The 26,387-nt window shown below is 39.1% G+C and overlaps 1 protein-coding gene across 2 annotated transcripts in view; it reads left to right on the forward strand.

The window, feature by feature from the left end:
• The window catches only part of TMTC2 (transmembrane O-mannosyltransferase targeting cadherins 2), a 275,980-nt gene that overhangs the window by 221,391 nt on the left and 28,202 nt on the right, over positions 1 to 26,387 (forward strand). For both annotated transcript variants that reach the window (XM_039362964.1, XM_039362965.1), the window contains 4 exons: positions 219 to 340; positions 14,651 to 14,732; positions 24,352 to 24,466; positions 25,864 to 25,927. In XM_039362964.1, the coding sequence (XP_039218898.1) occupies positions 219 to 340; positions 14,651 to 14,732; positions 24,352 to 24,466; positions 25,864 to 25,927 (383 nt within the window). The remainder of the gene's footprint in view (positions 1 to 218; positions 341 to 14,650; positions 14,733 to 24,351; positions 24,467 to 25,863; positions 25,928 to 26,387) is intronic.

Genomic DNA, 26,387 nt, shown 5'->3' on the forward strand with positions numbered 1-26,387 from the left:
TGTTGGTGACATTCTGTTAAAGAGTAATGGAATAATAACATACTATTATGTAATATATATGATGTAAATTATAAATATAAATTAATTTGTATTATATCTGTATTTTATGAATACAGATATGCATGTATTTATATATTAATACATAAAATACATCAATTGCTTTATCAGTTTATATGTTCTATTAATACATTTTTATGATTTTCTATTCTGCTTTGTAGGAGAAGCCTACATGAGACTTAGCAGATTCTCTGAAGCAGAATATTGGTATGTGGAATCACTGCACTCTAAAACTGATCACATTCCAGCTCATCTCACATATGGGAAACTTCTTGCTTTAACGGTAAGTAAACTATCTGGAAAATAGTAGTAAGTTTTTTAGCAAGATAAAAACAATCCTATCTGTCACATGTTTGTCACATATAGACTCATTTCACTCTTTCTTTATATAAAATATTATACAAACAGCTCTTTTTTCCTATTATTTGCAAGGTAAGAACTCTATCTTGAGATCACCTTTGCAAACCATTCTACTGTTGTTCACAATCCATCTACCAGGGAAATACATAAAAAATACTGACAGATTTAGAATGCATGCTATTTGTCAGCTTTCTCCTATATCTTTCTTTAAATTTCTATCTTTCCGTACGTATTAGACTACCAGAAGATTTAGTCCATATTAGCTGGGTTTATGGGAATTCTAACTCCTTACCTCTTTAGGGTGAGAACCAGTGTAATGTTGTGGTTAGGGTGCTGCAATAAGTGCAGGAATACTCAGATTGTAGTCCACTCATAGCCACGGAAGGCAACTGGGTGATTTGGGATAGTCAATCTTTCTTAGCCTTAGACAAGGAAGCCCCCAAAAGCTACCAAGTTGCACTGAACTAATGTAATCAGTAAAGAGACTCTCATTTTTTGGTAAAATAATTCAGAATGATGATGATGGTTGTGGTGGTGGTGGTGATAGTGCAGATGCAGCATCTATAATATACTAAATTAGGAATGGCTTTTCCAACTGGAACAGTAGACAAAATGTATGCTGAGTTTATCTGGATATTATCTGGGTAATTTGCTGATCGACTGAATAAATAATATTTTAATACAATTCTCCCTTGATAAACAGGCAACACCTCCTCTTCCCAATATACAGATATAATGAATTATCTTATTGTTTTTGATGTACAAACTATTCATTACCTGTTCCTGATAGTATCAGGAATATCAATATCTTATAAAGTATGGTTATGGAAATTACGCAGTAATATCCTTTCTCATTGGTGGCATATACTTTGTCCAGCTGAAAGACAAGAAAACTGTGGCAATTTCTAGTTTTTCTTTATATGTGAATTAACCTATTGTGTCTTTGATAGCTAAATGGTAATTTCAATGGGGTGTTTTTTGACCCAGTACTATATACTCTGAACAAAATGTTCCACTCCCTTTAATTCATTTAAAGACGTGTTTCATTTTGAGCATAATATATAGTATGTTGCTACTTAAAAATTTTGCCTACTTTTTTTAAAAAAATATTGTTTATCCATTTTTTGCACTTCAAAATATTATGCATGATATGTTCCTTAAAACAATTGAAATAATGCTACTTTGTATCATTTATCTGAGGCTTGAGGGATAAATCCCAGTCTGCATGTGTAGAACCATAAACTTGTCTTACATAGTAGGGTCTTTTTGTTATTGTTACTTATTTTCTTTTTTTTTTAGAATATAAATTTTACGTTCTATATTGCATCTGCAAGGGTAAAAGAATGAAAAAATTGTGGTTAAGGTGTATGAATGAGAGCCAGTATAGTGGTTAAAAACACAGGACTGGAAAATGGGAGAGCATGAATTCTAATCTTGCCTTTAGGCACCAGCTGGGTGACTTTGGGCCAGTTGTTCTCTCTCAGCTGTAGAAAAAAGGCAAGGGCAATTAGCCTTCCAAAAAATGTTTCCAAGAAAACTTCAGAAAAATTGTCCACGTAGTTACCAGGACAGAATATTGATTTGAAAGCATAAAAAGGTACTGTATGTGAATAAATGGCTTAATTAGGTGAATAATTAGAAAATGTTATAGACCATTGGTTTTCACCTGTAGTCCATTTACCCCTGGGGGTCCGCAGTATCATCACAAAAGATCAGTGAAGGCTTGAAGAAATGTTATAATTTAAATCTTGAGTTAAGTCCTGGGGATCCATGGTCATGGTCTGTGGCTACAAAAGATGTTTAAAGGGGGGGGGGGTCCATCGTGAAGAAAAGGTTGAGAATCACAGCTGTAGACAATCCTGAGCTGTTCATTTGTAAAACTTTATTCGGCAATCTCAGTGTATATGCCAGAATAATTATCAGCCATAAATGATCAGTCCTAAATTCCTAATATGATTTCATCACTGACAAATTTATTATGGCTTATCTGTTGTGGATTGAAAGAAACTGCAGAATGATTACAATTACAATGATTACAATTCACAAATGTAAATAATAAATGTATCTAGAAGATGCCATAAGACTGTTGGTTTTCTGAAGAAACTGACACATCATTACCTATTACCTATTTTACATCTATCCTGTTAGATGCCAGAGGAGTGACAAGTTTCCTATGATGGTGATTTTTTTTCTTTTTATACCTTTTAAGTCATAACTTCATATACTGTCAGTGTGTAATTGTAGATGACTGTTACAAATACCAGTGCTCAGATTGTATGTTTGGGAATAACTATACCTGACACTTAATGCTTCTTTGCATTTGACCTCATTATCTTTTTTTTAAAAAAAAAAACAAATTGAAGCTTCCAGGGAAGTTATAATTACAGGATTAGAGAATGAATGAAAGGAAAAACTCTTTTCTTCCCTGGTTGGGTCTTTAAAAAAATCTATTTTTGGAAGCTGCTTTTGGATGCCTATAAGTAGTGCTATCACCAATTTTTAACAAAAGATTTTAGTCACAATTATGATAAGGACATTTAGATATCTCCTGGGCTGTTGTGACCTTTCCATTACTTAAAAAGGTATATTTTGGTCATAAAGAAACTATTGCAATAATTATATCCATTGCTTTTAGTTTATTTAAAAACATTCCTTTTAACTCATTAGTTCAGTAGCTGAAACTAAGTCTTGCTTTTTTTAATGCATTTTTCTATAAGGTAGCAGAATCTTTCCCCTCACTCTTCTCTCTTTCCACTTCTCTTTGTTATCTGAACCTAATTACAATTTTGCACAGGATTAGATCCAGCTAATTACATCCTCATTATAAACTATTTCTGGCAAAGGAGAAATTTTGACATGGGATCAGAAAAAAATATATCATTTTTTTTCTGATAAATATTTGAGGAAGGCTATAGTCCAGACATGCTTCAAAGAACCAAAGTTACCCAGGTATAATATCAGTGTGATGTTGGTTTCCTGTTAAATATGAGTAGCACTTCATTTATTTAAATGTTTCAGACACACATATACACACAAACAGCCGTTTAAGCACAAATACATATATCTTGATACTAACAATTCTCATATAGGATCTTAGGAGGAGACCACGAACAATATAGGTATCATCTCTGGATTCAGATTTTTTTTTAATCTAGTAGGTATTTGGAGCAATAGGACTCTCTCTCTCTCTCTCTCTCTCTCTCTCTCTCTCTCTCTCTCTCTGTGTGTGTGTGTGTGTGTGTGTGTGTGCTTGGACATACACACAGATGCCTGCCTGCCTGCTTGCCTCAAGGCTATTTTCGCAGAACACATTTTTAAATGCAGTTGTCACACTTAAGCTTAACCCTGTCTATATATGTATCTAGTTTGCCTGAAAAAAAAAAATTAAGTGAAAAACATTTTGTTATAAATTGAGTTAGATTTTTAAAAGGTAAAAATAATTACCTGGAAGCATATATGGATTTTTATAAGAAGATTATTCAAAACTGATTTTACTATATTAACCATGCCCATTAATACCTTAGATCAGAGGTCCCCAATCTTTTGAGTACAAGGGACCGGTTACATGGAGAGAGGTTTTTCTGCAGACTAGAGGGAGTGTGGTTTTGTGTGCTGCCTGCATCTCACAGATGGGGCTTTGCTTGTTTGTGCAGCCCGGTTGCTAGCATGCCATGGCCTGGTACCGATCCACAGACCGGGGGTTGGGGACCAGTGCCTTAAATCAATATACACACACATACATACTTGTAGAGATCCAATCATGAAGCAGTACAAATATACCCTGATCCTTTCTTCTGCATTCCCAATTGCTTGTATTTGAAATATCAATTTGTCCAAACCATTAAATGTAGCATTCAGACAAGGAACCTATGGTTGTAATCAAGGCCATAACAGGAGATAAAGAGTTAAACTTTAGATTCCTTTTCTAGCATCCATCATCCTTTTATATTAGAATCATATTAATGCTTCCAACACTTGCTTGGAAGTAAAGAAAAAGAAATGTCTATTTCCTCACCTGTAGTCAAATAACTACAAAGGGTAGTTGAATCTGAACTGGAATGGAATAAAAAGATGGGTAGTAAAGGTAAAAAGGTGGATGGTAAAGGTGAGAAGATAAAAAGATGGATGGTATTTTCATTACATTTGCAAGACATATTGCAGAGGAAAATAAATGTGTAAACTAATTTGTATTTAATCACAGGAACCTTTTCATATTACATTAAAAGCATTTTGTGAACAGATGTTGTTATTGTTAGCTTTCTCATAAATGAAAGATAATTAGTAAGACAGATACCTGAATTAGACATATTAATCTAGAATCAAAATGGGGCTCTTGTATTAATGCTGAACAAATACGTGATAATGAAGTATGCATATTCATGAAGCCCTAAAATCCCACTCCGTATAACCCTATGCAATAACTATTTCTAACTATCATATAGGTGTTAAAATCTATCTCTGTTAGTCTGTAATAAATGAATGAAAAATATTTTCTATCTCTTAGTATTCAGAAATAACATTTAGAACTTAAAAAGCACTGGTCATTCAAACAATAATCAAAAATGTGCAGTGGTATTAACAATGCAACTATATTTTAACTCTGTTTGAAACTTGTTTAAAATGGAACAAAATTTAACACTAATTCTATGAAATCTATAATTCCTGTAGTATAAAAATGATATTACAAAACATGCCAGAGAAGAGAATGTGCACTATACACAATACCCTAAGAACAGCAGATTTTCAGGGATTTTCAGAATTTCAATAAATATAAGCCATTTGGATCCCTGAGAGGATACTGTTGGAGAAGGCAGGTCCCATGACAGAGAATTTGTGCTTTCTAAGTCTTTATAGATGACATTGTTTAATCAAGGGAATCTAGACCACACCTATTCTCACCAATCTTACCAGACAGGCAAAAATGATAAAACAAATTGGCACTCTCTCAAATAACAAGATCCTATGCTATGGTGGGCTTTACAAGTGATAACCAGTAACCTGAATTGTAACCAGAATCTCATTTGCAGCCAGGGCAGCTCATAGAGCTACAATATTATATTAGCATATTTCAACATACCAGAAACTTCATAAACCATGATATTCTGGATCAGCTGTAACTACTAAACAGTCTTCAGGAGCAGCATTAAAACAAGTTTAGAAACACTGCCAAATTCTGTTCAACTATGTTAGAAATGAGATAGGGTCATCCTTACTAGGTAGATCAGACGGGAAATACAGCCAGATAAGCTAATTTTAATTTATTGTAAAACTACCTAAATAGAATCTTGCAAGTCTGAAAGTGCAATTCTCCCTCTGTCACCTTTAGAGCCCAATAATTTAGGAGCCCCTTGCTCCACCCACTATCCCTTTTAGAGCCTCTTGAGCCCCTTGCTCCACCCACTATCCCTTTTATCTAACCATTTCCCAGGCAGCAGCAGCTCTTTGCCTGGTCTCCTAAGCTCACTTCCATATAATATTACAAGTAACATCAACCCTATAAGGTGGTCCAGATTAAGAAACCAGTGCCAAATAGGTGAGGACCACTTTTATTATTATTGCTACAGCAAAGTCCTGCCTGAACCATGAAAGCCAGCTGGGTGGGTCACTCACTCTAAGCCCAAACCACCTCACCACATAATTTGAGTTACAAATAAGTCAAGGCAGCAAACATCTTCCCACAACAACAAGGGTGGTTATTGTGGGAAGATGTTTGCAGCCTTGGGTTATTTGTAAAAATAAAGATGGGATACAAATAAATAAATAAAATTAAAAATTGTCTTGCAAGTCTGAATGTGCAGTTTCTCTTTGCTTCACTTTTGTGTAAGCTAGGGAAGTGCTTGTTTGAGAGGTTTTCTCAAATTAATTTCTTGCCCCGCTTATCTGATCTTTATATTGCTGGCAAACCTTCCTCCCATTTTTCAGAACCATTCCTTATCCTTTTACAGATAGAGAATAGAAGAGACTGCTTTTGACTTTTTTGTCAAAATGTAGAATTAAAGCACTTAAATGTAACAATTAGTAGTCTCCTCTTCATTCCCTTTTTTTCCCTTGAACACTATATTCTTTAAAATGTCATCTTAAGATCAGGCACTGTCATTTTACTTGGGCTATAAATGTTACATAGAGCTGTATGGGCTAATGATACAGATCAAATGTTCAAATAACTAACATATATTTTCACTTACCTACTTTCAAAGCATAGAATGATGCATGTCAGAAAAAAGCATTCATTGCATCTTCAGCACTATCACAATAATAACCCAAAATGAAATTAGAAATATAATCTTGAACACTATGACAAGAAGCAGAAAAGGGGAAGTTTCTTTTCACAGGGAATAAAACCTTACAAGAAATTGAAAACAGTTTTAAGCAGACTATTTTGAGAAACCGGTTATAACATGCTAGTTGAATGGAAAATATTTGGGATTGCTATTGGTTTCATGGAGCTAATTCTGAAGGCTGAAGCATAATGGGAAGAAAGAACTCCAGTGAATTCTCTCCTCTCCTGAAATAGAAAAGAAAACTTAGTGTGCAATGAGACATGATAATTAACTGTCTAAGACTAATAGTGTTCTTCTGTTTCAGACCATGACATAATAGATTTAAATGTTAATTCAGTCAGGATTAGCAATGTGTTCCAGTCTCAGACCGCAGTTTTGATGACCTGCAGATGAATGTTTTGTGACATGAAACTTTTGCCAAAAGATGATAACTTTAATGCTCTGCTCTGATTTTTAATGTTCTCTGTTTATCCTATAATCCAAATTAGTCTTGTAGTTTTGGCAAGAGACCTAGTTCTTTTTTCTTGTTGTTCATTGTTGTCATTTTTAAGCATTGTATGAATGTCTGTTATATTTCACTTATAATGAAAATATATAAATATTGGTTGTACTCAATACAATCTTAAAACTCGACATGTCATCTGTGAGAAGGCATCGACTGGCAGACAGATATGCTGTGCAGAGGTTTGCTTTGGGGGAGACTGGTCCTCTCTGTGTGATTCAAATCATTACTCAATTAAAGTTTTCTCTTCTGTCCATATGAATACGGTCTTGTTTTAAGCTTGGGCATATGATCTCCATACACAGTTGTACAATATGCATAGTCAGCTTCGAGTTTTCACCATTTGTTGCTGAGAAATCCTATCAATAGAAAGTTCTATAGATATAATTATGTATTTCATATTAGAAATTCTGCTTGCATCATGTACAAAATTGGGACCACAGTGAGGTGTACATTCTACTCACTAATCTCAGTCTTCTGATCAATCAGTAAATAGAAATATTTGAGCTAAGCTGAAGTTATATAGAAATGTTGTTCTACAGCATGATTGGATGGAGAATCCACGAATGGGTTGTCTTAATCTTCCTGTTCCAATAAGACTAAGTCTGAAGTGTAGAACTGCCTCTGCTGTGCCATCTGCACCCCAGTTTAGACTTAGTCTCTTGCTCTACAGATGCGTTTATCCAGCTCTTGGAGCAGGACAATTAGACAATTGTACATCCTTATATCATAGATATTCTTAATTCCTTATCTGGACATTTTCATTATTGATTGAATTACTGGAACTCCTTATCAGGCACTTCCTACCTTAGATTCTCAAGTGGCTGCCTGCCCCAGCCAGGCAACTGGTTTCACACAAGCCATCGTGCATTTGAACACTCCCCTTCTTCTAGTGCAGCCCTTAAGGCTCCGATACCCAAGATCATTTTCTCTGAGAGCCAATGCTGTCTCCTGACAACTGGAGGAGTGATTCGGGGCTTCCGACGGCACCGCCAGCCAGCTGATCGGTGGAGTGACAGCCAGCTGATCAGCGGAGCAACTTCAATTGATCTTTGAGCAGCCGCAGGTTACCGTGAGGCTCGGAGAGTCTCAAAACCTGCCGTTCAACATGCCAGTGTTTCTCCCGACGCTTCCGGACCAGAGGAGACTTCGGAGCATTCACACTCCACCAGCCAGCTGATCCCCGCAAGGACAGATGCTGAGCAGCCAACTACAGGTCAGGCTTGCTACAGGGGTCCAGAGCTTTCCATTGGAACAGGACCTGAATGCAGCCGTGCGGCCTCCAGGCTATAGAAGCCTCAACTAGAACTTATAGGAGGCCTCTTGTCAGTTGGTTTCGGCACACTTTAGTCGGAGCCACCATTTTGTGGCATCCTACATTTTGTTACTGGCACTGACAGTCTCCTGGACCTGGGGAGGGCAAGCTCGTTCCTCATGAGGACGCACTGCCTGGCGTTGACCCCATTATCCCCCTCACCTGGGTTCCTGATACACTTCAATCAGGCTCCTTCAGTGAATTACAGCACGGGGGGGGGCGCTTCTCACTGAATAGAGACCTGAGGAACCTGTTGCCTCAACTAATTGTTTGAGAGGGCAGGTTGAGACAGCTGCCATTTTGTTTTTACCTTTCTTCATGGGAGCATTGCGGCTGAATTTGGGGAGGGCAAGCTCGTCCCCACAAGGACGCACTGCCTGGCGATTGACCCCCCCACTGCCCCCCCTCACCTGGGCCTTGACCTTCATCTGACTGGGCTCCTTCAGCGAAATTACAACGCTGGGGGGGGAGCGCTTTTCACTGAAGTTGAGCCCTCAGAGGCCTGTTGCCTCAGCACTTGAACTATTTTTACTGCAGCTTGTCAGTTTGAACTTTCAGCCACTATGGCAGAAAAATCTACCATTGAGCCCCCCGCCAAAAAGAAACACAAGGCGTCTTCTGAGGCGGCGGGAAGGAGTGTATTAAAGGCCAAAACACAACTTTCCAAATAAGCCAAATCAATCAAAGAGACTACCAGTCATCATACATTGGAGGAGGACTCCCCCAGATTGAGGTTAGTCACTCCAGGCCAAGCAAGCACCGGCACAGCATGAGGGTCCATTTTTGAGTCCCTTTCTACCCCAGACTAAATCGGGCATCTCAGGGCTAATTCCAGGGACACAGAGGGCAACTGGTCAGGGCACCATCTCATCAGGGCCTCAGGCCACCTTCACTCCTACTGCAGCAGGCCTCCGCCTCCCCGAGTCTCAAGCATTAGGACCTGAACAGTTCCAGGCCATGATAGTTCAGGCTGTTGCTCAGTTCATGGCCTCTTCTGTTTCACAAAACAGCCAACATCACTTAGGAACAGGAGACCCCAGTTCCAACTACATCGAAGGGTCCTAATCCCCTGTATGCTGAACTGGTGGTCCCTCAGAATCATATCCCTTGCCCCCCATTCTTCCGTAACACAGTGCAGAAGCAATGGGATAATTTAGGTTCTGTTCCCAATCCGGGATCCATAGAAAAAAACTTATTCAATGTGGTTCCCTCCTTTGCCTCCTTATTGGAAGTCCCTCAAATTGATGAGCCTCTGAATTCCCTGTTTTCAAATGCTAGCATCCTAGAGGACATAAACGAGGCACTTAAGGCAGAGGACAAAAAAAAATTGAGGCTGCCTTACGTAGATCCCATCTGGCATCAGCCTGGGCGACCAAGGCCTCCACATCCATGGCCTTCTTCGCTCGGGCCTCAGTATTGTGGCTGTGTGAACTCCAGGACATGATTCCCCCAGACCAGATCAGAGTTCACCAAAATCTGGGTAAGTTGGTGGCCACATCCCATTATATGGCTGACGCCTCCTTACACACGACCAGATACACCGCATGAGCCATTGCGGCGTACATTTCAGCACGCAGACTTCTATGGCTTAAGAACTGGAGGGCAGACATCAAGGCCAAGTGGCATCTCGCTACTAAGCCTTACACAGGGGAACACCTTTTTGGCATGGCCCTCGATCCTTACCTAGTAGAAAGTAAGGACAAGTGCAAGACTCTCATTAATACAACAAAAAAAAAGGGAGATAAGCACTCGGGGGCCGGATCATCACAAAGCAATTACCGCAGGCAGCTTTCGGCCAGCTTCCACCTGGAACTGGGCCCAGGCCTCTCGCACCTCCTTCCAGAGACCGGAGCGACAGCAGGACTGTTCCACATACAGAAATCGACCACAGGTCCATACCAAGTGGCCTTTTCGAGGCACGGGAGGACGGTCCTTCAAACGAGGCAAGTGATCTCACAGACTCCCCTCCTATAGGAGGCCGGCTGTCCCTTTATTCCAACACATGGGCGGTCACTACTACGGATTCATGGGTATTAAACACCGTTACTCAGGGTCTGATGCTGGAGTTTTGGTCCAGCCCACTGGACCAATTCCGGTCTTGCCCTATTCCCATGAACAAGACTAGAGCAGCCCTCATGTCAGAGGCCATAGCTCACCTTTTACAGATACAGGCCATAGAGCCAGTACCGCAGGACCAAGAAAGACGAGGGTTCTACTCAAATCTTTTCGTTGTTCCCACGTCTTCGGGGGGCTGGAGGGCAATCTTAGACTTAAAGGATCTAAATTATTATCTGATATATAGGAAGTTCAAGATGCAGTCACTACATTCGATCTTGGCCAGCATCAGACAAGGGGACTTCCTTACATCAATAGACCTGACCGAGGCATATTTGCATATCCCTATTCTTCCTGGTCATCGCAAATTCCTCAGGTTTAGTTATGCCCAACAACACTACCAGTACAGGGCCTTACCATTTGGCCTCTCTTCAGCACCTAGAGTGTTCACAAAGATACTGGCCGTGCTGGCCACCCACCTCAGACAATCTCCAATCAGAGTCCAGTGCTATCTGGACGATATATTAATACAGTCCTCCTCATTCCAGAGTGCCCAGTCAGACCTCGCCCTAGCCATCAAAACATTTCAGGAGCACAGGTTTTCTATCAATTTCCAAAAAAGCCACACCATGCCCTCAACCCAGCTCCTCCACCTTGGCGCTATTATAGACACAAACAATTGTACGGTCTATCTATCACAGGACTGGCAGGACTCCATTCAGGCCCTCGTGCATCGGATCTGAAAAGACAGGGTGGTCACATTGGCTTTGTTATCACAGCTCTTGGGGAAGATGGTGTCCTGCGTACAGATTGTTCCATGGTCACGTCTTCATGCCTGGGAATTGCAGTGGCTTCTTTCATTTCAGAGGCTTCACATCAGTACTTCCAACCAGAAGGTCCAAGTTCCGTGGCCGGCGTTGGGAACTCCCTTCGTTGGTGGGATTCCCCAGCACTGTCACTGGGCACAGAATTCAGAGAACCAGCCAGGATCATCCTCACCATGGACGCCAGCCTATTTGGCTGGGGAGCACATCTCCAGTCGCATTGGGCTCAGGATTGGTGGTCCAAAGGGGATTTGAAAAACAATATAAACTGGCTGGAACTCAGAGCCATACATCTGGCTCTAGAAAAATTCAGCAGCATAGTACAGGGTCAGCATGTCCTGGTTCTTACCGACAACATTGCTGCCAAGGCCCATGTCAAGAGGCAGTGGGGGACCAGGTCCAGGCCTCTCATGCAGGAGGCACAGTTGTTGGGGTCTTGGGCAGAGTTGAATCTTGCTTCCATCGGGGCGGAGCACATCTCCAGAGTGACCAATCAACAGGCAGACTCTTTGAGCAGAGCCACTGTGGACCATGCCGAATGGTGACTGGACCCGAGAGTGTTCAGGGAGATCGTGGACAGGTTTGGTTCCCCAACCTTAGACCTTTTTGCCTCCCCATCCAACTCCCAAGATTCCTTTCCAGGTTCCTGTCTCCGACAGTGGAAGGAACAGATGCTCTCCGCAGCCCCTGGCCCAGGGAACTGCTTTATGCCTTTCCTCCCTTACCACTTCTTCCCACCATGATCATGAAGACTCTACACGAACGAGCAGAGGTCCTCCTAGTTGCACCATACTGGCTGAGACGTCCGTGGTTTGCCAACCTGATGGAGCTCTCCATCTCCCCTCTGTGGAGGATCCCAGCAGGGCGTATCTCCCTCACTCAGGGGAAACTACAGCACCCGGACCCACAGTGGATCCAGCTAACTGTTTGGCACTTGAGAGGCGGGCCTTAAGCCAAGACTCATATTCATCGAGGGTGATAGCCATGATTCAACAATCCAGGCGCCCCTTGATGAATAAGATATATGATGCCACTTGGAGGAGCTTCTGCACTTGGTGCTCAGATCACAAGGTTGAACTATCAGCTATCTCCATGCCAATTGTATTGGAATTTCTGATGGATGGGTTGGACAAAGGGCTATCCCCAAACACCATCCGTAGACAGGTAGCAGCGCTAGCTACAGTAATTACATGTGACAATGCCATTCCCCTGGCACATCACCCCATGGTTCGTTCCTTCTTAAAAGGAGCAACCAATGCCAAGCCATCAACGGTACATCGATACCCCTCGTGGGATCTTCACCAGGTCTTACAGATACTCATTTCATTGCCCTTCGAGCCTATTGCCACATGTTTGCTTAAGCTGTTATCTATGAAAGTGGCATTCCTTGTTGCAATAACATCGGCCAGGCAAATTTCGGAACTGGCCACTCTTTCAGTCAGAAAGGAGCTGTGTGTTTTCCATGATGACAGGGTAACCCTCAGACTAGACCCTTCCTTTATGCCCAAGGTAAATTCCTTGTACCATAGATCCAGGAGGTGATTTTACCGGACTTCTGTCCTAACCCATCCAATGACATAGAGATGCAGTGGAACACACTGGACATTTGCAGAGCCCTACAATGTTACATACATAGAACTTCGCCCTTCCGTAGGTCTGAGGCACTATTTGTGTCCTTTCAGCCTTCATCCTTGGGCCAGAAGGTTTCTTCCTTGACAATAGGGAGATGGATTAGGGCTTGCATCACTCTTGCATACCAGACTTAGTCACTGCAAGTTCCTAGACATATCACAGCCCATTCCATCCGGGGCGCCGCTACTTCGGCGGCTTGGTTGACCCAGACATCCATAGAGGAGATCTGTAGAGCAGTGACATGGTCCTCACCCTCATCCTTTGTCCGTCACTATAAGATTGACAAATATGCCTCCTCCGATGCCTCATTTGGTCGCAAGGTATTAGAACACTTATGGGCATCTGATGGGACCCAGGCCCAAACTACTTCCCTTCCTTAGGGACACAGGGCTTTGGTATGTCCTATTCGTGGATTCTCCATCCAATCATGCTGGAGAAGGGGTGTTGTCTTACCTGAACGCCTTTTCTCAGCATGTTGAAGGAGAATCCACTCCCTCCCATTAGGGTCATTTGGCCCTGGTTCTGATATTAGGAAAGCAGACGCGTCAGACTAAAGTATCGCCTTCGTCTAAACTGGGGTGCAGAACAGCAGAAGCAGTTCTACACTTCAGACTTAGTCTTATTGGAGCAGGAAGATTAAGACAACCCATTCATGGATTCTCCATCATCATGCTGAGAAAAGGTGTTCAGGTAAGATAATGCCCCTTTTACTCTACACCAGAGGTCCCCAACCTTTTTGGACACCAGGGATCGGTTCCGTGGAGAAAGGTTTTTCCATAGACCGAAGAGTGCATGGTTTTGTGTGCTGCCTATATCCCACAGATGGGGCTTTGCTTGTTTGTGTGGACTGGTTGCTAGCATGCCACAGTCTGGTACGGTCCAGAGACCGGGGGTTGGGGACCTCTGCTCTACACATTCCCAGGAAATGCTCACACACTAACGTGGAAGAATCAAACATGTCCTGATGAGAAAGAAGATACAGACTTCTCACCTTTCTTTAATCTAAGGATCTGTAACTCCATGGGGGAGGGGGGAAACTCACATCGATCCTATTTCTTGATGTGCTGTGAAATATAGTTCTAGTTCTTCATCTAGTTCCCTTTGGCCTTGTTCTAGTTACAAATTGTATATCAAGGAAATGTTCTTGATACTTGAACATATTAAATTGTCCATTTTTGTTTTTCCCTATTACACTGGCCTAAAAATAATCAATATTATTGTAGTGATAGAAAGTATATTATTTAAAAAGAAGAAAACAGGGTGAGATTTGTGTTCTAGTAGGACTATGCTAGTTCATTAATTCTGTAAAATTAATGTTTCAGTTTCTCATTTGTAACCGGTGTCAAATATCTGTTTTTGCTTTTTCTTTCTTTCTTTTTTTTATAACAAGTTTTTATTGGTTTTTCCAGTTTTACATTTTGAGTATTTGGAAAGCAGCGTGGCAATTGGATAGTCAATAGTACAATAACAAAATCTTTAGTACATGTCTCAGGTTACATCATCAAAAAATTCCTTCTCTATTTCCCTTAACATTTGCTATATCATATTTAAGCTAGTAAATTTCTAATTATAACAAGCTCAATTAAAACATTTATCATTATATTTTTGATTTTTCTTTCTTAAGGGTCGCAAGAGAGAGGCAGAAAAATATTTCTTAAAAGCAATTCAGTTGGATCCTATGAAAGGAAACTGTTATATGCATTATGGTAAGTTTGCTAATAAATGCTTTCCTTTACATTCTATTTTATTGTACAAAATTCTTTATGAATGATTATGGGTTTTTTTATTTTAAAGTACTGGCAGAGTATTATTTGAAGGAAGATGTAAAGGTACTTTACTATTGAATAATTCACTGGGGCCTATACAGCCAGTGGCATAGCCATCAATTCCCAAGGAGATACCAGTTTCCATCCTTCATCAGTAACCCATATAAGCACATAAATGGGACTTTGATATCTCAAAAAAATTGATTTGTGGGCAATATTAATTATAAACTTTTCTTTGTGAAGTGCATGATATTTAAGTGGGTTACTTTTACTAATTAATTTTTATTATGTATAGAAAGGTGTTTTGTAGGACTCTTATACTTTTCCAGTATGCTGCAATATAAAACCCAAGAGAAATCTTTTTGAAAGTACTGTATAGTGAATAGCTGTAGGGCCGTGTGGAACATTTTGAGACTTGTTTTGAGCTTTCAACATATTTTCAAGGTAAAACGTATAATTTATTGATCGTTTCAGCCATACTCCACATGCTCTTTATACTATTCTGATAATGCTGGAAGAGTCTTAATCTGAAAATGAAACCACTTTTAGAGTAAGGACATACATTTAGAGTAAGGACATACAATAATAGTATCAGATCTCTTCAGTTAAGTTAAAATAAAATCTTCAGCTTGTTTCAAGGTCAAAATAAGGTATTTCAAGTTCAAAACACTTCAAATTAAAATTGTTTTGTATACAACTACGTTTTTAATTTGAAATGTTTTGAACTTGAAATACCTTATTTTGAGCTTGAAATAAATTGAAGACTTTATTTTAAGTTAACTGAAGAGTTCTGATACAACTGCCTCGATTCCTACCATGGATGAATGGTTACAAAAGTTGATGGAATTAGCAGAGGTGGCCAAATTGACTGTGCTGATAAAAGAAAAGAACATAAGTACTTTTGTTTCTACTTGGAAACCGCTTCTGGACTTTGTGCTTGAGGTGGAAAAAAAATGATATTATGATTTTGGGTTTTACCGATTAGACTGATTTGCTGATTCAGACATGGCTAGTGCATACTACTATAGAAATGTAAAAAGTTGAGATTTGATTTTAATGTCTGTTTTTACTGCAACAGAGAGTCGGAAGTCAATGTCTTTTGTTTCTTCCCTTCCCTTTCTTCACACCTTTTTTTGTTTTCCCTTTTTCTACTGTTGTCCCCTACTATTTGCTTTTGTATTCTCACATTTTATGTTATAAATGAATAAAACTAATAACAAAATAAAAAAAATGTTTTGTATATAACTATCAGGTTTCATTTATGATTGAAAGCTCTTTAAAATTAATTAGCTTGCAAGGACAAATGGATGAACATTGGGGGCTTGCCCTGGCATAACTATTATGGAAAGATGTTTAGAATTAGACAATTAGAATTTAGGTCGCTAAATTTTAATCAGCATATATATGTTACTCTGTGTGAGTATGCATATATGTCTTTGAAATGCTAATTACAGAATGTACATATGTGTTGGCCCTGAATGTGTTTCTACTCTGTTACATTTGTGTGCATTTATATGTGTATGCAAGGGAGACTGGATAAACTGCATTGGATCATGCAGATGTTACATTACCCAGATAATAACATCAGTGTGAGAGAGTGTGAAGTTTGCTTGCCCGGCCAGTTTTTGTGTGTGTGTGTGTGTGTGTGTGTGTGTGTGTGTGTGTGCGTGTGTGCGTGTGTGTGTGGTTTTCTCCTTGGTAATATCTTGATTAAGATGTTATTTACTGCTCAGTTGGTTATCTGATGTTAATTCTGGGGCTGATCACTGCTTGTCTGAGTATAGGCTACTGGAGAAGATGTATTCTGGCGTTATTGTTTCCTTTTTAATTTTTTAAAATTCTTTCTTTAAATGGTATGTAAATGTGATTTATGTCTGTGTCTGTTGATGGCTGATTTGTCTGAATGTCAAGCTTCCAGGAATTCCATAGTGGTTGGTATTTAGCTTGATCTAGGATGCCTTCAGTTTCCCAGTTGAAACTATGGTTGAGTCTGTCCATGTGTTGTAAATTTTCATAATGTCTCCCCTACTGTTACTTGGTGTTCATAGATATAGTCTTCTGCCTGTCTGTCCTACATAGTGACTGTTATAATCCTTATTCTGTATGTTGTAGATTACTTCTGTTTTTTTATTCTTGAATTACTGGGTCTTTTCGTTTACTTAGAACAGGGGTGTCAAACTGCCTGTCCACAGGCCGGATGTGTCATGTGGAAGCCACACCCACCCCAGCTCTGGCAAGAGGGAAAAAGTTGCAATACGTCACGAAACGTCATGTGACATGGCGAGTTTGATACCCCTGACTTAGGATGTTTTGAAGGACTTTAATTAGTTAATGTGCTGCAGTAATATTGTATGGGTGTAATAATTTATTGGTTATTTCTGATAGGTTTTTGGCATATGGCAGTATTATCCTTTTTATAGCTTGTATTGGTTGTGCTACATTGGGTTGTGTGGTCAGGCACTTTTTGCTAAGGCTGTGTATGTATTCATTTTGTTGGAAAATATTGTATAGGTGGCTTATTTCCTTTTTCTAGTGTTCCAAGTTACTGCAGTATGTTTGTGCTTATCTGAATAACATTCTTACAGAGCTCCTCTTATGAGAGGTTGTTACTTTGATAAGGGAGCACTAGTTTCCATGTTTCTGCTGCTGATTTTATCTGATTCTGTAGCTTGATAATAGTTTTGAAACATTTGGCAGTAATGCCCAGATTGTTTAGTATGATTCAATATGTTCATAGATGCTTATAGAGATAATCCTTACTTATAGCCATTTGTTTATTGACTGTTTAAAGCATGGGTCAGCAACCCGCGGCTCCAGAGCTGCATGCGGCTCTTTTAGCCATCACCTGCGGCTCTGGAGGCTCCTCTGCCATTTGCACAGAGAGAGACAGAGAGGCACTTTCGCTTCCCTTTTCTCTCTCTCTCAGGCGGATTTATCTCCTGCAGGGCTCCTGATTGGCCCTGTGCCTGGTGCCCCACCCCCTGGGAGAAGTGTGGCCAGGGCCTCATGGCCGTGGAGCCGTCCAGTGAAGCCCCGGAATCCCTGCTGGGAGCAGCCTGCTGGAGGCTCCGCTGAGCGGGCTAGCCCTCCCACAAGCTGCAAACCAAGGGAGACCAGCCCCTGCAATCCCCAGCCAGCCCGACCATTGGACCTGCTGGCCAGGAAGGTGCACCAGAGTCCAGGCTGCCGGGAAGGAAGAAGGAGATGCAGCCAAGGTAGGAGAGGAGAGCTGCCTCCTGGGGCCCAGCGCTGGTGGTGACTTCCTTGCCCTCCTCTTCCTCCTCTCCTTCTTCCTCCTGCTGCCCCCAAGGTGACTTGGGCAGGCACTGGGGCAGAGGGGTTGGCAGGGGGTTGCAGCACCATCCCCCACTGCGGCTCCATCTGATGAGCAGAGGGCGAGGCCAGGCAGCACGGAGTCCCGGCTGGGGCGGCTGCTTCCTCGCCCTCCTCTCCTTCCTCCTGCTGCCCCCAGGCCGCTTGGGGTGGGCGCTGCCTCCAACGTGGCTTCATCGATGGGCGGGGGGCGAGGCCGGGCAGCACTGAGTCCCGTTGGGGGTGGCAGCCGGGCTGGGGGCGGCAGGGACTCCTGACAATGCAGCAGTGGCTGCCACCATCGCTGGAGCCTCTGCCTCCTGTCCTGCTCCCCCTCCCCGCCCGTTTGGCTGAGGACACGATGGGGTGGCGGCCAGGCCGGGGGCAGCAGCGGGGAACCCCGACAATGCAGCATTAGCCGCCGCCGCCACTGGAGCTGCTGCCTCCCGTCCTGCTCCTCCTCCCTGCCTGAGAAAGAGGAAAGAGAAAGAGAGGAAAGAGAAAGAGGAAAGAGAGAAGGAGAGAGAAAGAGAGAGGAGAGGGAGAGAGAGAAAGTTAGAGGAAAGAGAGAAAGAGGAAAGAGAGAAAAGAAAGAGGAAATTGAGAAAGAGGAAAGAAAAAGAGAGAGACGAGAAAGAGAGAGGAAAGAGAGAAAGAGGAAAGAGAAAGAAAGAAAGAAAAGAGAGTACACACACACACACTATACTAAGAGGGAGGATGAGGGGAATAAACAACATAAACACAGACAGTGCACATTTAACTATGTAGATTTAAAGAGTTCCCCCGACTTACGTCATACGAAGAAGGGAGGAAGAGCTGTGGTATCGGCACAAGCAAGGAGAGTGAGGAAATTACAGCTTGCAATACAGAAACTATGATCAAAACACAGATGGATTGGCTGGGACCTATGATGAAGTCAAGAAGCTGGGCACAAAGAACACCACATTTATAAATAGCTTCTCCCATCGACTGGACGCTACCCTGATGATGCTGGCAGAAGCCAGCGAAAGCTTGGTTTTATTCTGTTTTATTCTATTAAAACTTTTTATAGTTTTATAACTTCCTGGTGTTCGTATATTTTATTATTTAACATGAATCTACCCAGGAATCACCATTTTGTTTTTTATTGAAAATTTTTAAAAGTTTTTACAGATAAGGAGAAAAAAAATAAAAAACAAAAAACAACCCTACCCAACCACCCCAACCCTCCCAGTCCATCCCCCCCACCTTCCCAGAGCTGAATATAGGCTTGATTAAAATTTCTAAAAATCTTTAAAAAAATTAAAAAAATATAAACCATTAATATATCTAAATACATTACCTAAGCTTATAAGATAATTAACAATAATATATATGTAAAAAAAAACATAGATATTAAAAAAAGAGAAAAAAATTACTTAAAAAGAAAGAGAATAAAAGAGAAAAGAAAGAAGAAAAGATATATATATAAAAAAGAAATAAAATAAGATGAGATAAAAATAAAATTAAAATTTATATATAGGTTATTGAAAAACTAAGTAATATTTTTTTATATCCAACTTATGTTGTATAAAATCTATCCATTTTTCCCATACCGCAAAAAACTTCTCTTGCGATTGATCCTTTAAAAAAGCCGAAATCTTTGCCATTTCCGCCAAATAAGAAACTTTAAAAAACCATTCTTGCAAGGTAGGCAAAGATTCCTTCTTCCAGTATTGCCCTACTAACAACCTTGTGGCTGTGATTAAATTTAACATCAGTATAACCTCCTTAACATCACAATCAGTAACAATACCCAGCAAAAACAATTGTGGGGTAAATTTTACCCTCCTTCTAAAAATTCTTTGAATATTCCACCATATCTTAATCCAAAAAGCTTTTATATTTTTACACGACCACCAAATATGATAATAAGTAGCATCCAAACAACCACATCTCCAACATTTAGGCTGTAAGTCAGGATACATACGAGACATTTTTTGTGGATCAAGGTGCCATCTATAAAACATTTTGTAAAAATTCTCCCTTAAGTTCTGGGCTTGTGTAAATTTAACATTCCTCACCCAGATGGTTTCCCAAATGTCTAGTAGAACTGGTTCACCAAAATTTTGTGCCCATTTAATCATACATTCTTTAATTAGTTCTGGTTCTGAAACCAGTTCTACTAGCACCCCATAGATTCTCTTAATATGAGTTCGTCTTTGATCTTTTACTTGTTTAAAAAGATTTTCATCTTCTCTAAGCAAACCCATATTACGATCCATCTTCCATCTAACCACTATTTGTCTATACTGAAACCATGAATATGTAATATTTTCATGTGCTAAATCTTCCAAAGATTTTAAGTGCCAATTTTTACCATCCCATCTGAGTAATTGTGCATAAGAAACACTATCCATCTTAACTCCTCTCCTTATCCCCCTCTATCGCATGCCAAGGTATAGCCCATAATGGTATTTTAAAATCACTTTTATAATATTTCCTCCAAACCCGAAGTAAAGAAATCCTTATAATATGAGATTTAAAAACCCGGTCAACTTTTTTATTAAAAATTAAATAGGCATCCCATCCAAAAAGTAAATCCCAACCCTCCAAGTGGAGTATTTCTACATTTGTTAAATTAACCCAGTCACCAAGTAATGTTAAAGCCACAGCATCATAATACAATTTCAAATTCGGTACCTTGAGTCCACCTCTCTCACGAATATCTTGCATAATTTTAAGCTTTACTCTTGGTTTTTTCCCTGCCCAAATAAATTTATTGATACCTTTCTGCCATTCATTTAAGTTAACCTCATTCTTTAGGATAGGCATCATTTGAAATAAAAAGAGAAACTTTGGCAGGACATTCATTTTAATCACCGCAATTCTTCCCATAAGGGATAATTGCAACTTCTCCCAATTTTTCAAGTCTCTTTGTACCCTGACCCACAACCTTTCATAATTATTTTTATACAACTTTGCGTTAGAAACAGATAAAGTGACCCCAAATATTTTATCTTATCAACAACTTCAAAATCTGTCAAGTTAACCAAAGTCTGCTTATCCAAATTAGTCATATTTTTGGGTAATATTTTAGTCTTATTATTATTAATTTTAAAACCCGAAACCCGTCCATATTGGTAAATCAATTGTAACAACTCTACTACAGAATAGGTAGGTTGAGACAAGGTAACCAACAAGTCATCTGCAAAAGCTCTTAGTTTATATTCTTTTTTATTAACTTCTATTCCTTTTATTTCCTGGGATTCTCGAACTTTAATCAGCAGAATTTCCAAAGTTAAAACAAACAGTAGTGGTGACAATGGACATCCCTGTCTTGTCCTTTTTCTATTGTGAAAACCTCTGACAAGCCCCCATTAACTATAAGTTGTGCCGTTTGTTTTTGATATATAGCACCAAGAGCTTGTAAAATTTTTTCTCCAAAATTCATATCCTCAATTAATCTTAACATAAACTGCCAATTCAATTGGTCAAAGGCTTTTTCAGCGTCTAAAAATATCAGTCCTGCGGAAACTTGGTTATTCTTATCTAGATATTCTAGTAAGTTAATAATTTGTCTAACGTTATTCTTCATATACCTGCCAGTTATAAAGCCCGTTTGGTCCTTATGTATAAGCTGGTGGAAAACCCTCATAAGCCTATTGGCTAAGATTTTTGCAAAAATCTTATAATCTACATTTAAAAGAGATATAGGTCTATAATTCTTTGGTAAAGTAAGATCTTGATCTTCTTTTGTTTTTAATATTCTTTATATATATAAATTTGGATTGCTAGCAAAGAATTAAGGGAGAACTGGGATAGCTATTTTGAACTTTTTAGTTCTTTTCAACCAGACATACCCTTCTGAGATTCGAACCCAGGCTGTCTGCATGTTAGGCAGCTTTTGCCAGCTGTGTTAGGGAGGGAAGAAACAGGGGAGGAGAATTATCTAGAATGATGTATGCTACACCCTGTTACCCAAATATGGGAGAGAGAAATCTTTTGCCTTGCATCAGCTCAAACTAGAGCCATCCACAGGCAGCAGTCGCAACTGCGACACCATATATATTTCTAAAATTTGGATTGCTAGCAAAGAATTAAGGGAGAACTGGAAGAGCTATTTCGAACTCTTTAGCTCTTTTCAACCAGACATACCCTTCTGAGATTCGAACCTGGGCTGTCTGCATGTTAGGCAGCTGTATTAACCTCTAGGCCACAGGCTCTGTCTCACTTTTGCCAGCTGTGTTAGGGAGGGAAGAAACAGGGGAGGAGTTAGCTAGAATGCTGTATGTCTGGTTGAAAAGAGCTAAAGAGTTCGAAATAGCTATTCCAGTTCTCCCTTAATTCTTTGCTAGCAATCCAAATTTTAGAAATGTATATGATGTCACAGTTGTGACTGCTGCCTGTGGATGGCTCTAGTTTGAGCTGATACAAGGCAAAAGATTTCTCTCTCCCATATTTGGGCAACAGGGTGTAACATACAGCACTATATATATATATATATATATATATATATATATATATATATATATATATATATATATACTATATATATATATATATATATATATATATATATATATACACACTATATATGAAATCCATGCACTGCTTGTCCCAACACATACATCGGACAAACCAACAGAAGAATAAGTGCACGCATTGAAGAACATAAGAACTCAGTCAAAAAAGGGGAACCAACATCTTCCCTGGTCCAACACCTTAAAGCCACAGGACATGAAATTGACTTTAAAAATACCAGAACTATCACCAAAAGTGAACATTTTAATAACAGAATAATCAGAGAAGCCATCGAGATAGAAAAAGGCCCACACAGCATGAACAAGCGAGGTGATACCTCCTGCCTACCAGCCATTTGGAAACCTGCCCTTATTGACAAACGACTCCCTAACACAAAAAATGACACCAGACCCACACTCACAAAAACCACACAGGATGTCACCACCACACATCCACGCAAAAAGCAAACCCAAAGCCACACCGATGATGAGGCACGACCACAAACCAGAAACCAGACCACAGCTGCATCATTAGCCACTTTAAACCTCTCCAATCCATACATGAAGCAAACTATACTTGTCTTTTAACCCTGACGATGTCAAATGTATTTTGACGAAAGCTTGGTTGATTAATTAAATTTTATTCTCTTAAAGCATTCTCTTGGTGATCAGGATATATGCAGTGTTATCTTCATTTTAGATATCAAAAGGGTTTTGCAGCTCCCAGTGTTTTTTTTTTTCCTGTGGGAAACCGAGTCCAAGTGGCTCTTTGAGTGCTTTGGGTTGCCTACCCCTGGTTTAAAGTTACAACACTACTGAAAAAAGTGGCATGACTTTTTGTATTGTAGGATAAGGTCAAGAAATATCTTTTAAAACTTGTATTTACCTGTGAGATTTGATTCTTTTCAGTATACTGCAACAGACAAGAAACTATGACAAAAATGTTCTGCCAAATAACACTCTTTATTTTAACAACTGCTGAGACTTCAAGTTAATTTCCTTTGAATAATACATTTTCCTAATAATTGCAAAGCATGTAATATTTCTGTGTTATAATAAAATTGATTATTTGCATTAAATTACTGTAATTATGCACTCGCTTGATATAATTTACAACTGATCATGTAGCGTGTTGTTCTCTAGCTGAACCTGCAGAGTTTTTCTTTGTTAATGTTTTTAATTTTCTTCTTAGTTCATTTTGGTTAACATAGCATGCAGTTATTAATTCACAATGCAAATTGTTCTCTTATTGTAAGTATAACTGGATCAGAATGATCTTAGAGTGCTGAGGGTATTTTGGCATATTTTGTAATGCTTTGAAAAGAAACACTACAACCAAATTAAAATTAATCAGTAATTAATTGCTGCCCTCTAACTTGTCAACAAGTATGTTTTGTTCAGTTGTTCTAAAATTTACATTTAAGTTATAACCACTTGAAAATTAAAGAATTGTACTGCATTTTTTTGTTCTGTTAATAGAAGTTTCTTTGCTTCCGCAGAGGCTTCCCTGAATAGAATTTAGAATAAGGTTGTTTTTTAACCCCAAATTTACTCTTGTTTTTGCAGTATCCTATGCTGTTCCTTTTTTTTTTGGAGCATATTTGACAACTGGAAAGGGGGAAGAAAGAATCAGCAAAAAAGAGTCTTTTTATTTATGGATAATATTATCCATAAATAATATCATTCATAGAGTAATATTATATACATGTAGCTCTGTCAATGTTAAAGTGTAATGTATGCTGTAATTATTAATATCTGTTTTTCAGGCCAGTTTCTGTTAGAAGAATCTCGGTTGATGGAAGCAGCAGAGATGGCCAAGAAAGCAGCTGAGTTGGATAATACAGAGTTTGATGTTGTGTTCAATGCGGCTCATATGCTTAGGTCTTTTTATTTCATTGTCTTCAGTATCACCATCAATATTTTACTGCATAGAATTAACATTAATATGCATACAGTTTTTCCAGAATGAAAACAGAAGATCACATGGCATTTCTCAGCTTCATGCTTGTATATATTGTGTACATCCTGCTTTTTAAAATTATGGCTAGGTCTGATTAATGAAGACAATTCACACTGGAATCCTGTGCCAATTTTGCCATTATTTCCTTTGCCATTTTTATTGAGGCTGTACAGAGTCTAATGCTTACATAGCACAGAAAGTGATTGCTACTACATTCCATTCACCTTATATTTTAAAATCAGCAGGGTTTTTTCCTGATAAATGAATACAGCAAATGAAGAAAACAAGTATAGGAGAGATTTGAGGCCAACTCTCAATCTTAGAACCAATGATTGGTATCACAACTTTGGGTGGTATAGTGATTCAGGTGCTAAGTTTTAGTCCTTCCTTATGCACAGAAACCAGTTGGGAGATTTTGTACAGGTTGCTGCTTTAAGTCTAATCAGCATCAGGTTCTGCAACCAGCCCTTCATTGCATCATGAATTGATTGCTTCACTGTGTTGAATTAAGCGAACGCAGTGCAAAACAAGTAGACATTGCAACCAAGCAAAATGAATGTTAACCATCAGCAAGAACAGGTGGCCATTTTTTTGTGGGTGATCATATCATCTCTGAATTACTTATTCAACTCAATCTCTTGAGCTTGCTTTTTTAATGTGTGAAAGCTGGAAAGTAACCCAAAATAGATACTTTTTGTATCTGTTCAAGAGCATCGACAAGCATTCCTTCCTCAGGCTCATTTTTTGTGTGTGTGCTTTTCTTTCTAAAGTGAACACAGTGCTTTCTGCATTGACTTGTTTGCACACAGTTGCCACAGATGCATAGGCTAAAATATTCAGCTGTAAAGAATTATGGTGTCAACCAATTCAATGGCTCTTTACAAATAAATGATAATGCTCCTAAAGCAAGCATAACCCCTGGAAACATTTCTATCCCTTTGCTTCATTGCTTGTTTAGATATATTAAACTACTGTAGTTTGCTGTATCCAAAATTTAGAACTGCATTTTTAACTTTAATAATTAGTATTATAGTGGGGTTTAAATTCCAATTTTAAAAGCTAAGACATGAATTAAAATTGTTTACAAACTAATTTATAATTGTTTATATAGATTAAAATGTTTGTTGATACTATTGCTAACTTTATAATTATATCAATTTCATTATTTAAAAAACTGCATTTAAAGTTAATCATTCACATCATAATCAGTAGCTGAAAATGTATTTTAACTATTAATGCCATTGATTCAATTAATTTTTCACTTTCCAGTACCAGATTGAATTTCATTGAACTTGCTGATTTTTTCTTCTCTCAACAGACAAGCTAGTCTCAATGAAGCAGCTGAAAAATATTACAAAATGGCAGCTGAGCTAAGACCTAATGTAAGTACTTTCTTAAAGAAAATACATTATAGAGATCTTGACAGTTATAACAGAGAGAAAACCAATACATTCGGAAGAATTATTATAATAATGCTTTGGTCTGTAAGCATTTTTAAAAGTAACCCACAGCAGCACTCTAATAAACCTTAACATTTATCAACTAATTATTGTAGATAATTATGTTGATAAAGTGATTATATATGCATGCTTTTTTCCCTTTCATTTGTACATTTTAAATTTGGGTTCTTTATCACACTGTGAAGTGACACCGAGGCTAACTTTTCTCATTTCAAAAAGTGATGGTGAAACTGTTTCATTATCAGCTGTTCCTTTCTGGAATGAGATGATCACAAAAGTAAAAGGTTTGACAGATACATTTTTGACTGTCCCCAACATGATGCCTCAAATCTACTCCAGAAGATTTCCAGAAGAATTTGGCAGTGTGCATGAGGAGAGGCAT

This window comes from Crotalus tigris, unplaced genomic scaffold (assembly GCF_016545835.1).
Source record: "Crotalus tigris isolate CLP2741 ecotype Arizona unplaced genomic scaffold, ASM1654583v1 scf7180000019496.3020429, whole genome shotgun sequence".
Lineage (NCBI taxonomy): Eukaryota > Metazoa > Chordata > Lepidosauria > Squamata > Viperidae > Crotalus > Crotalus tigris.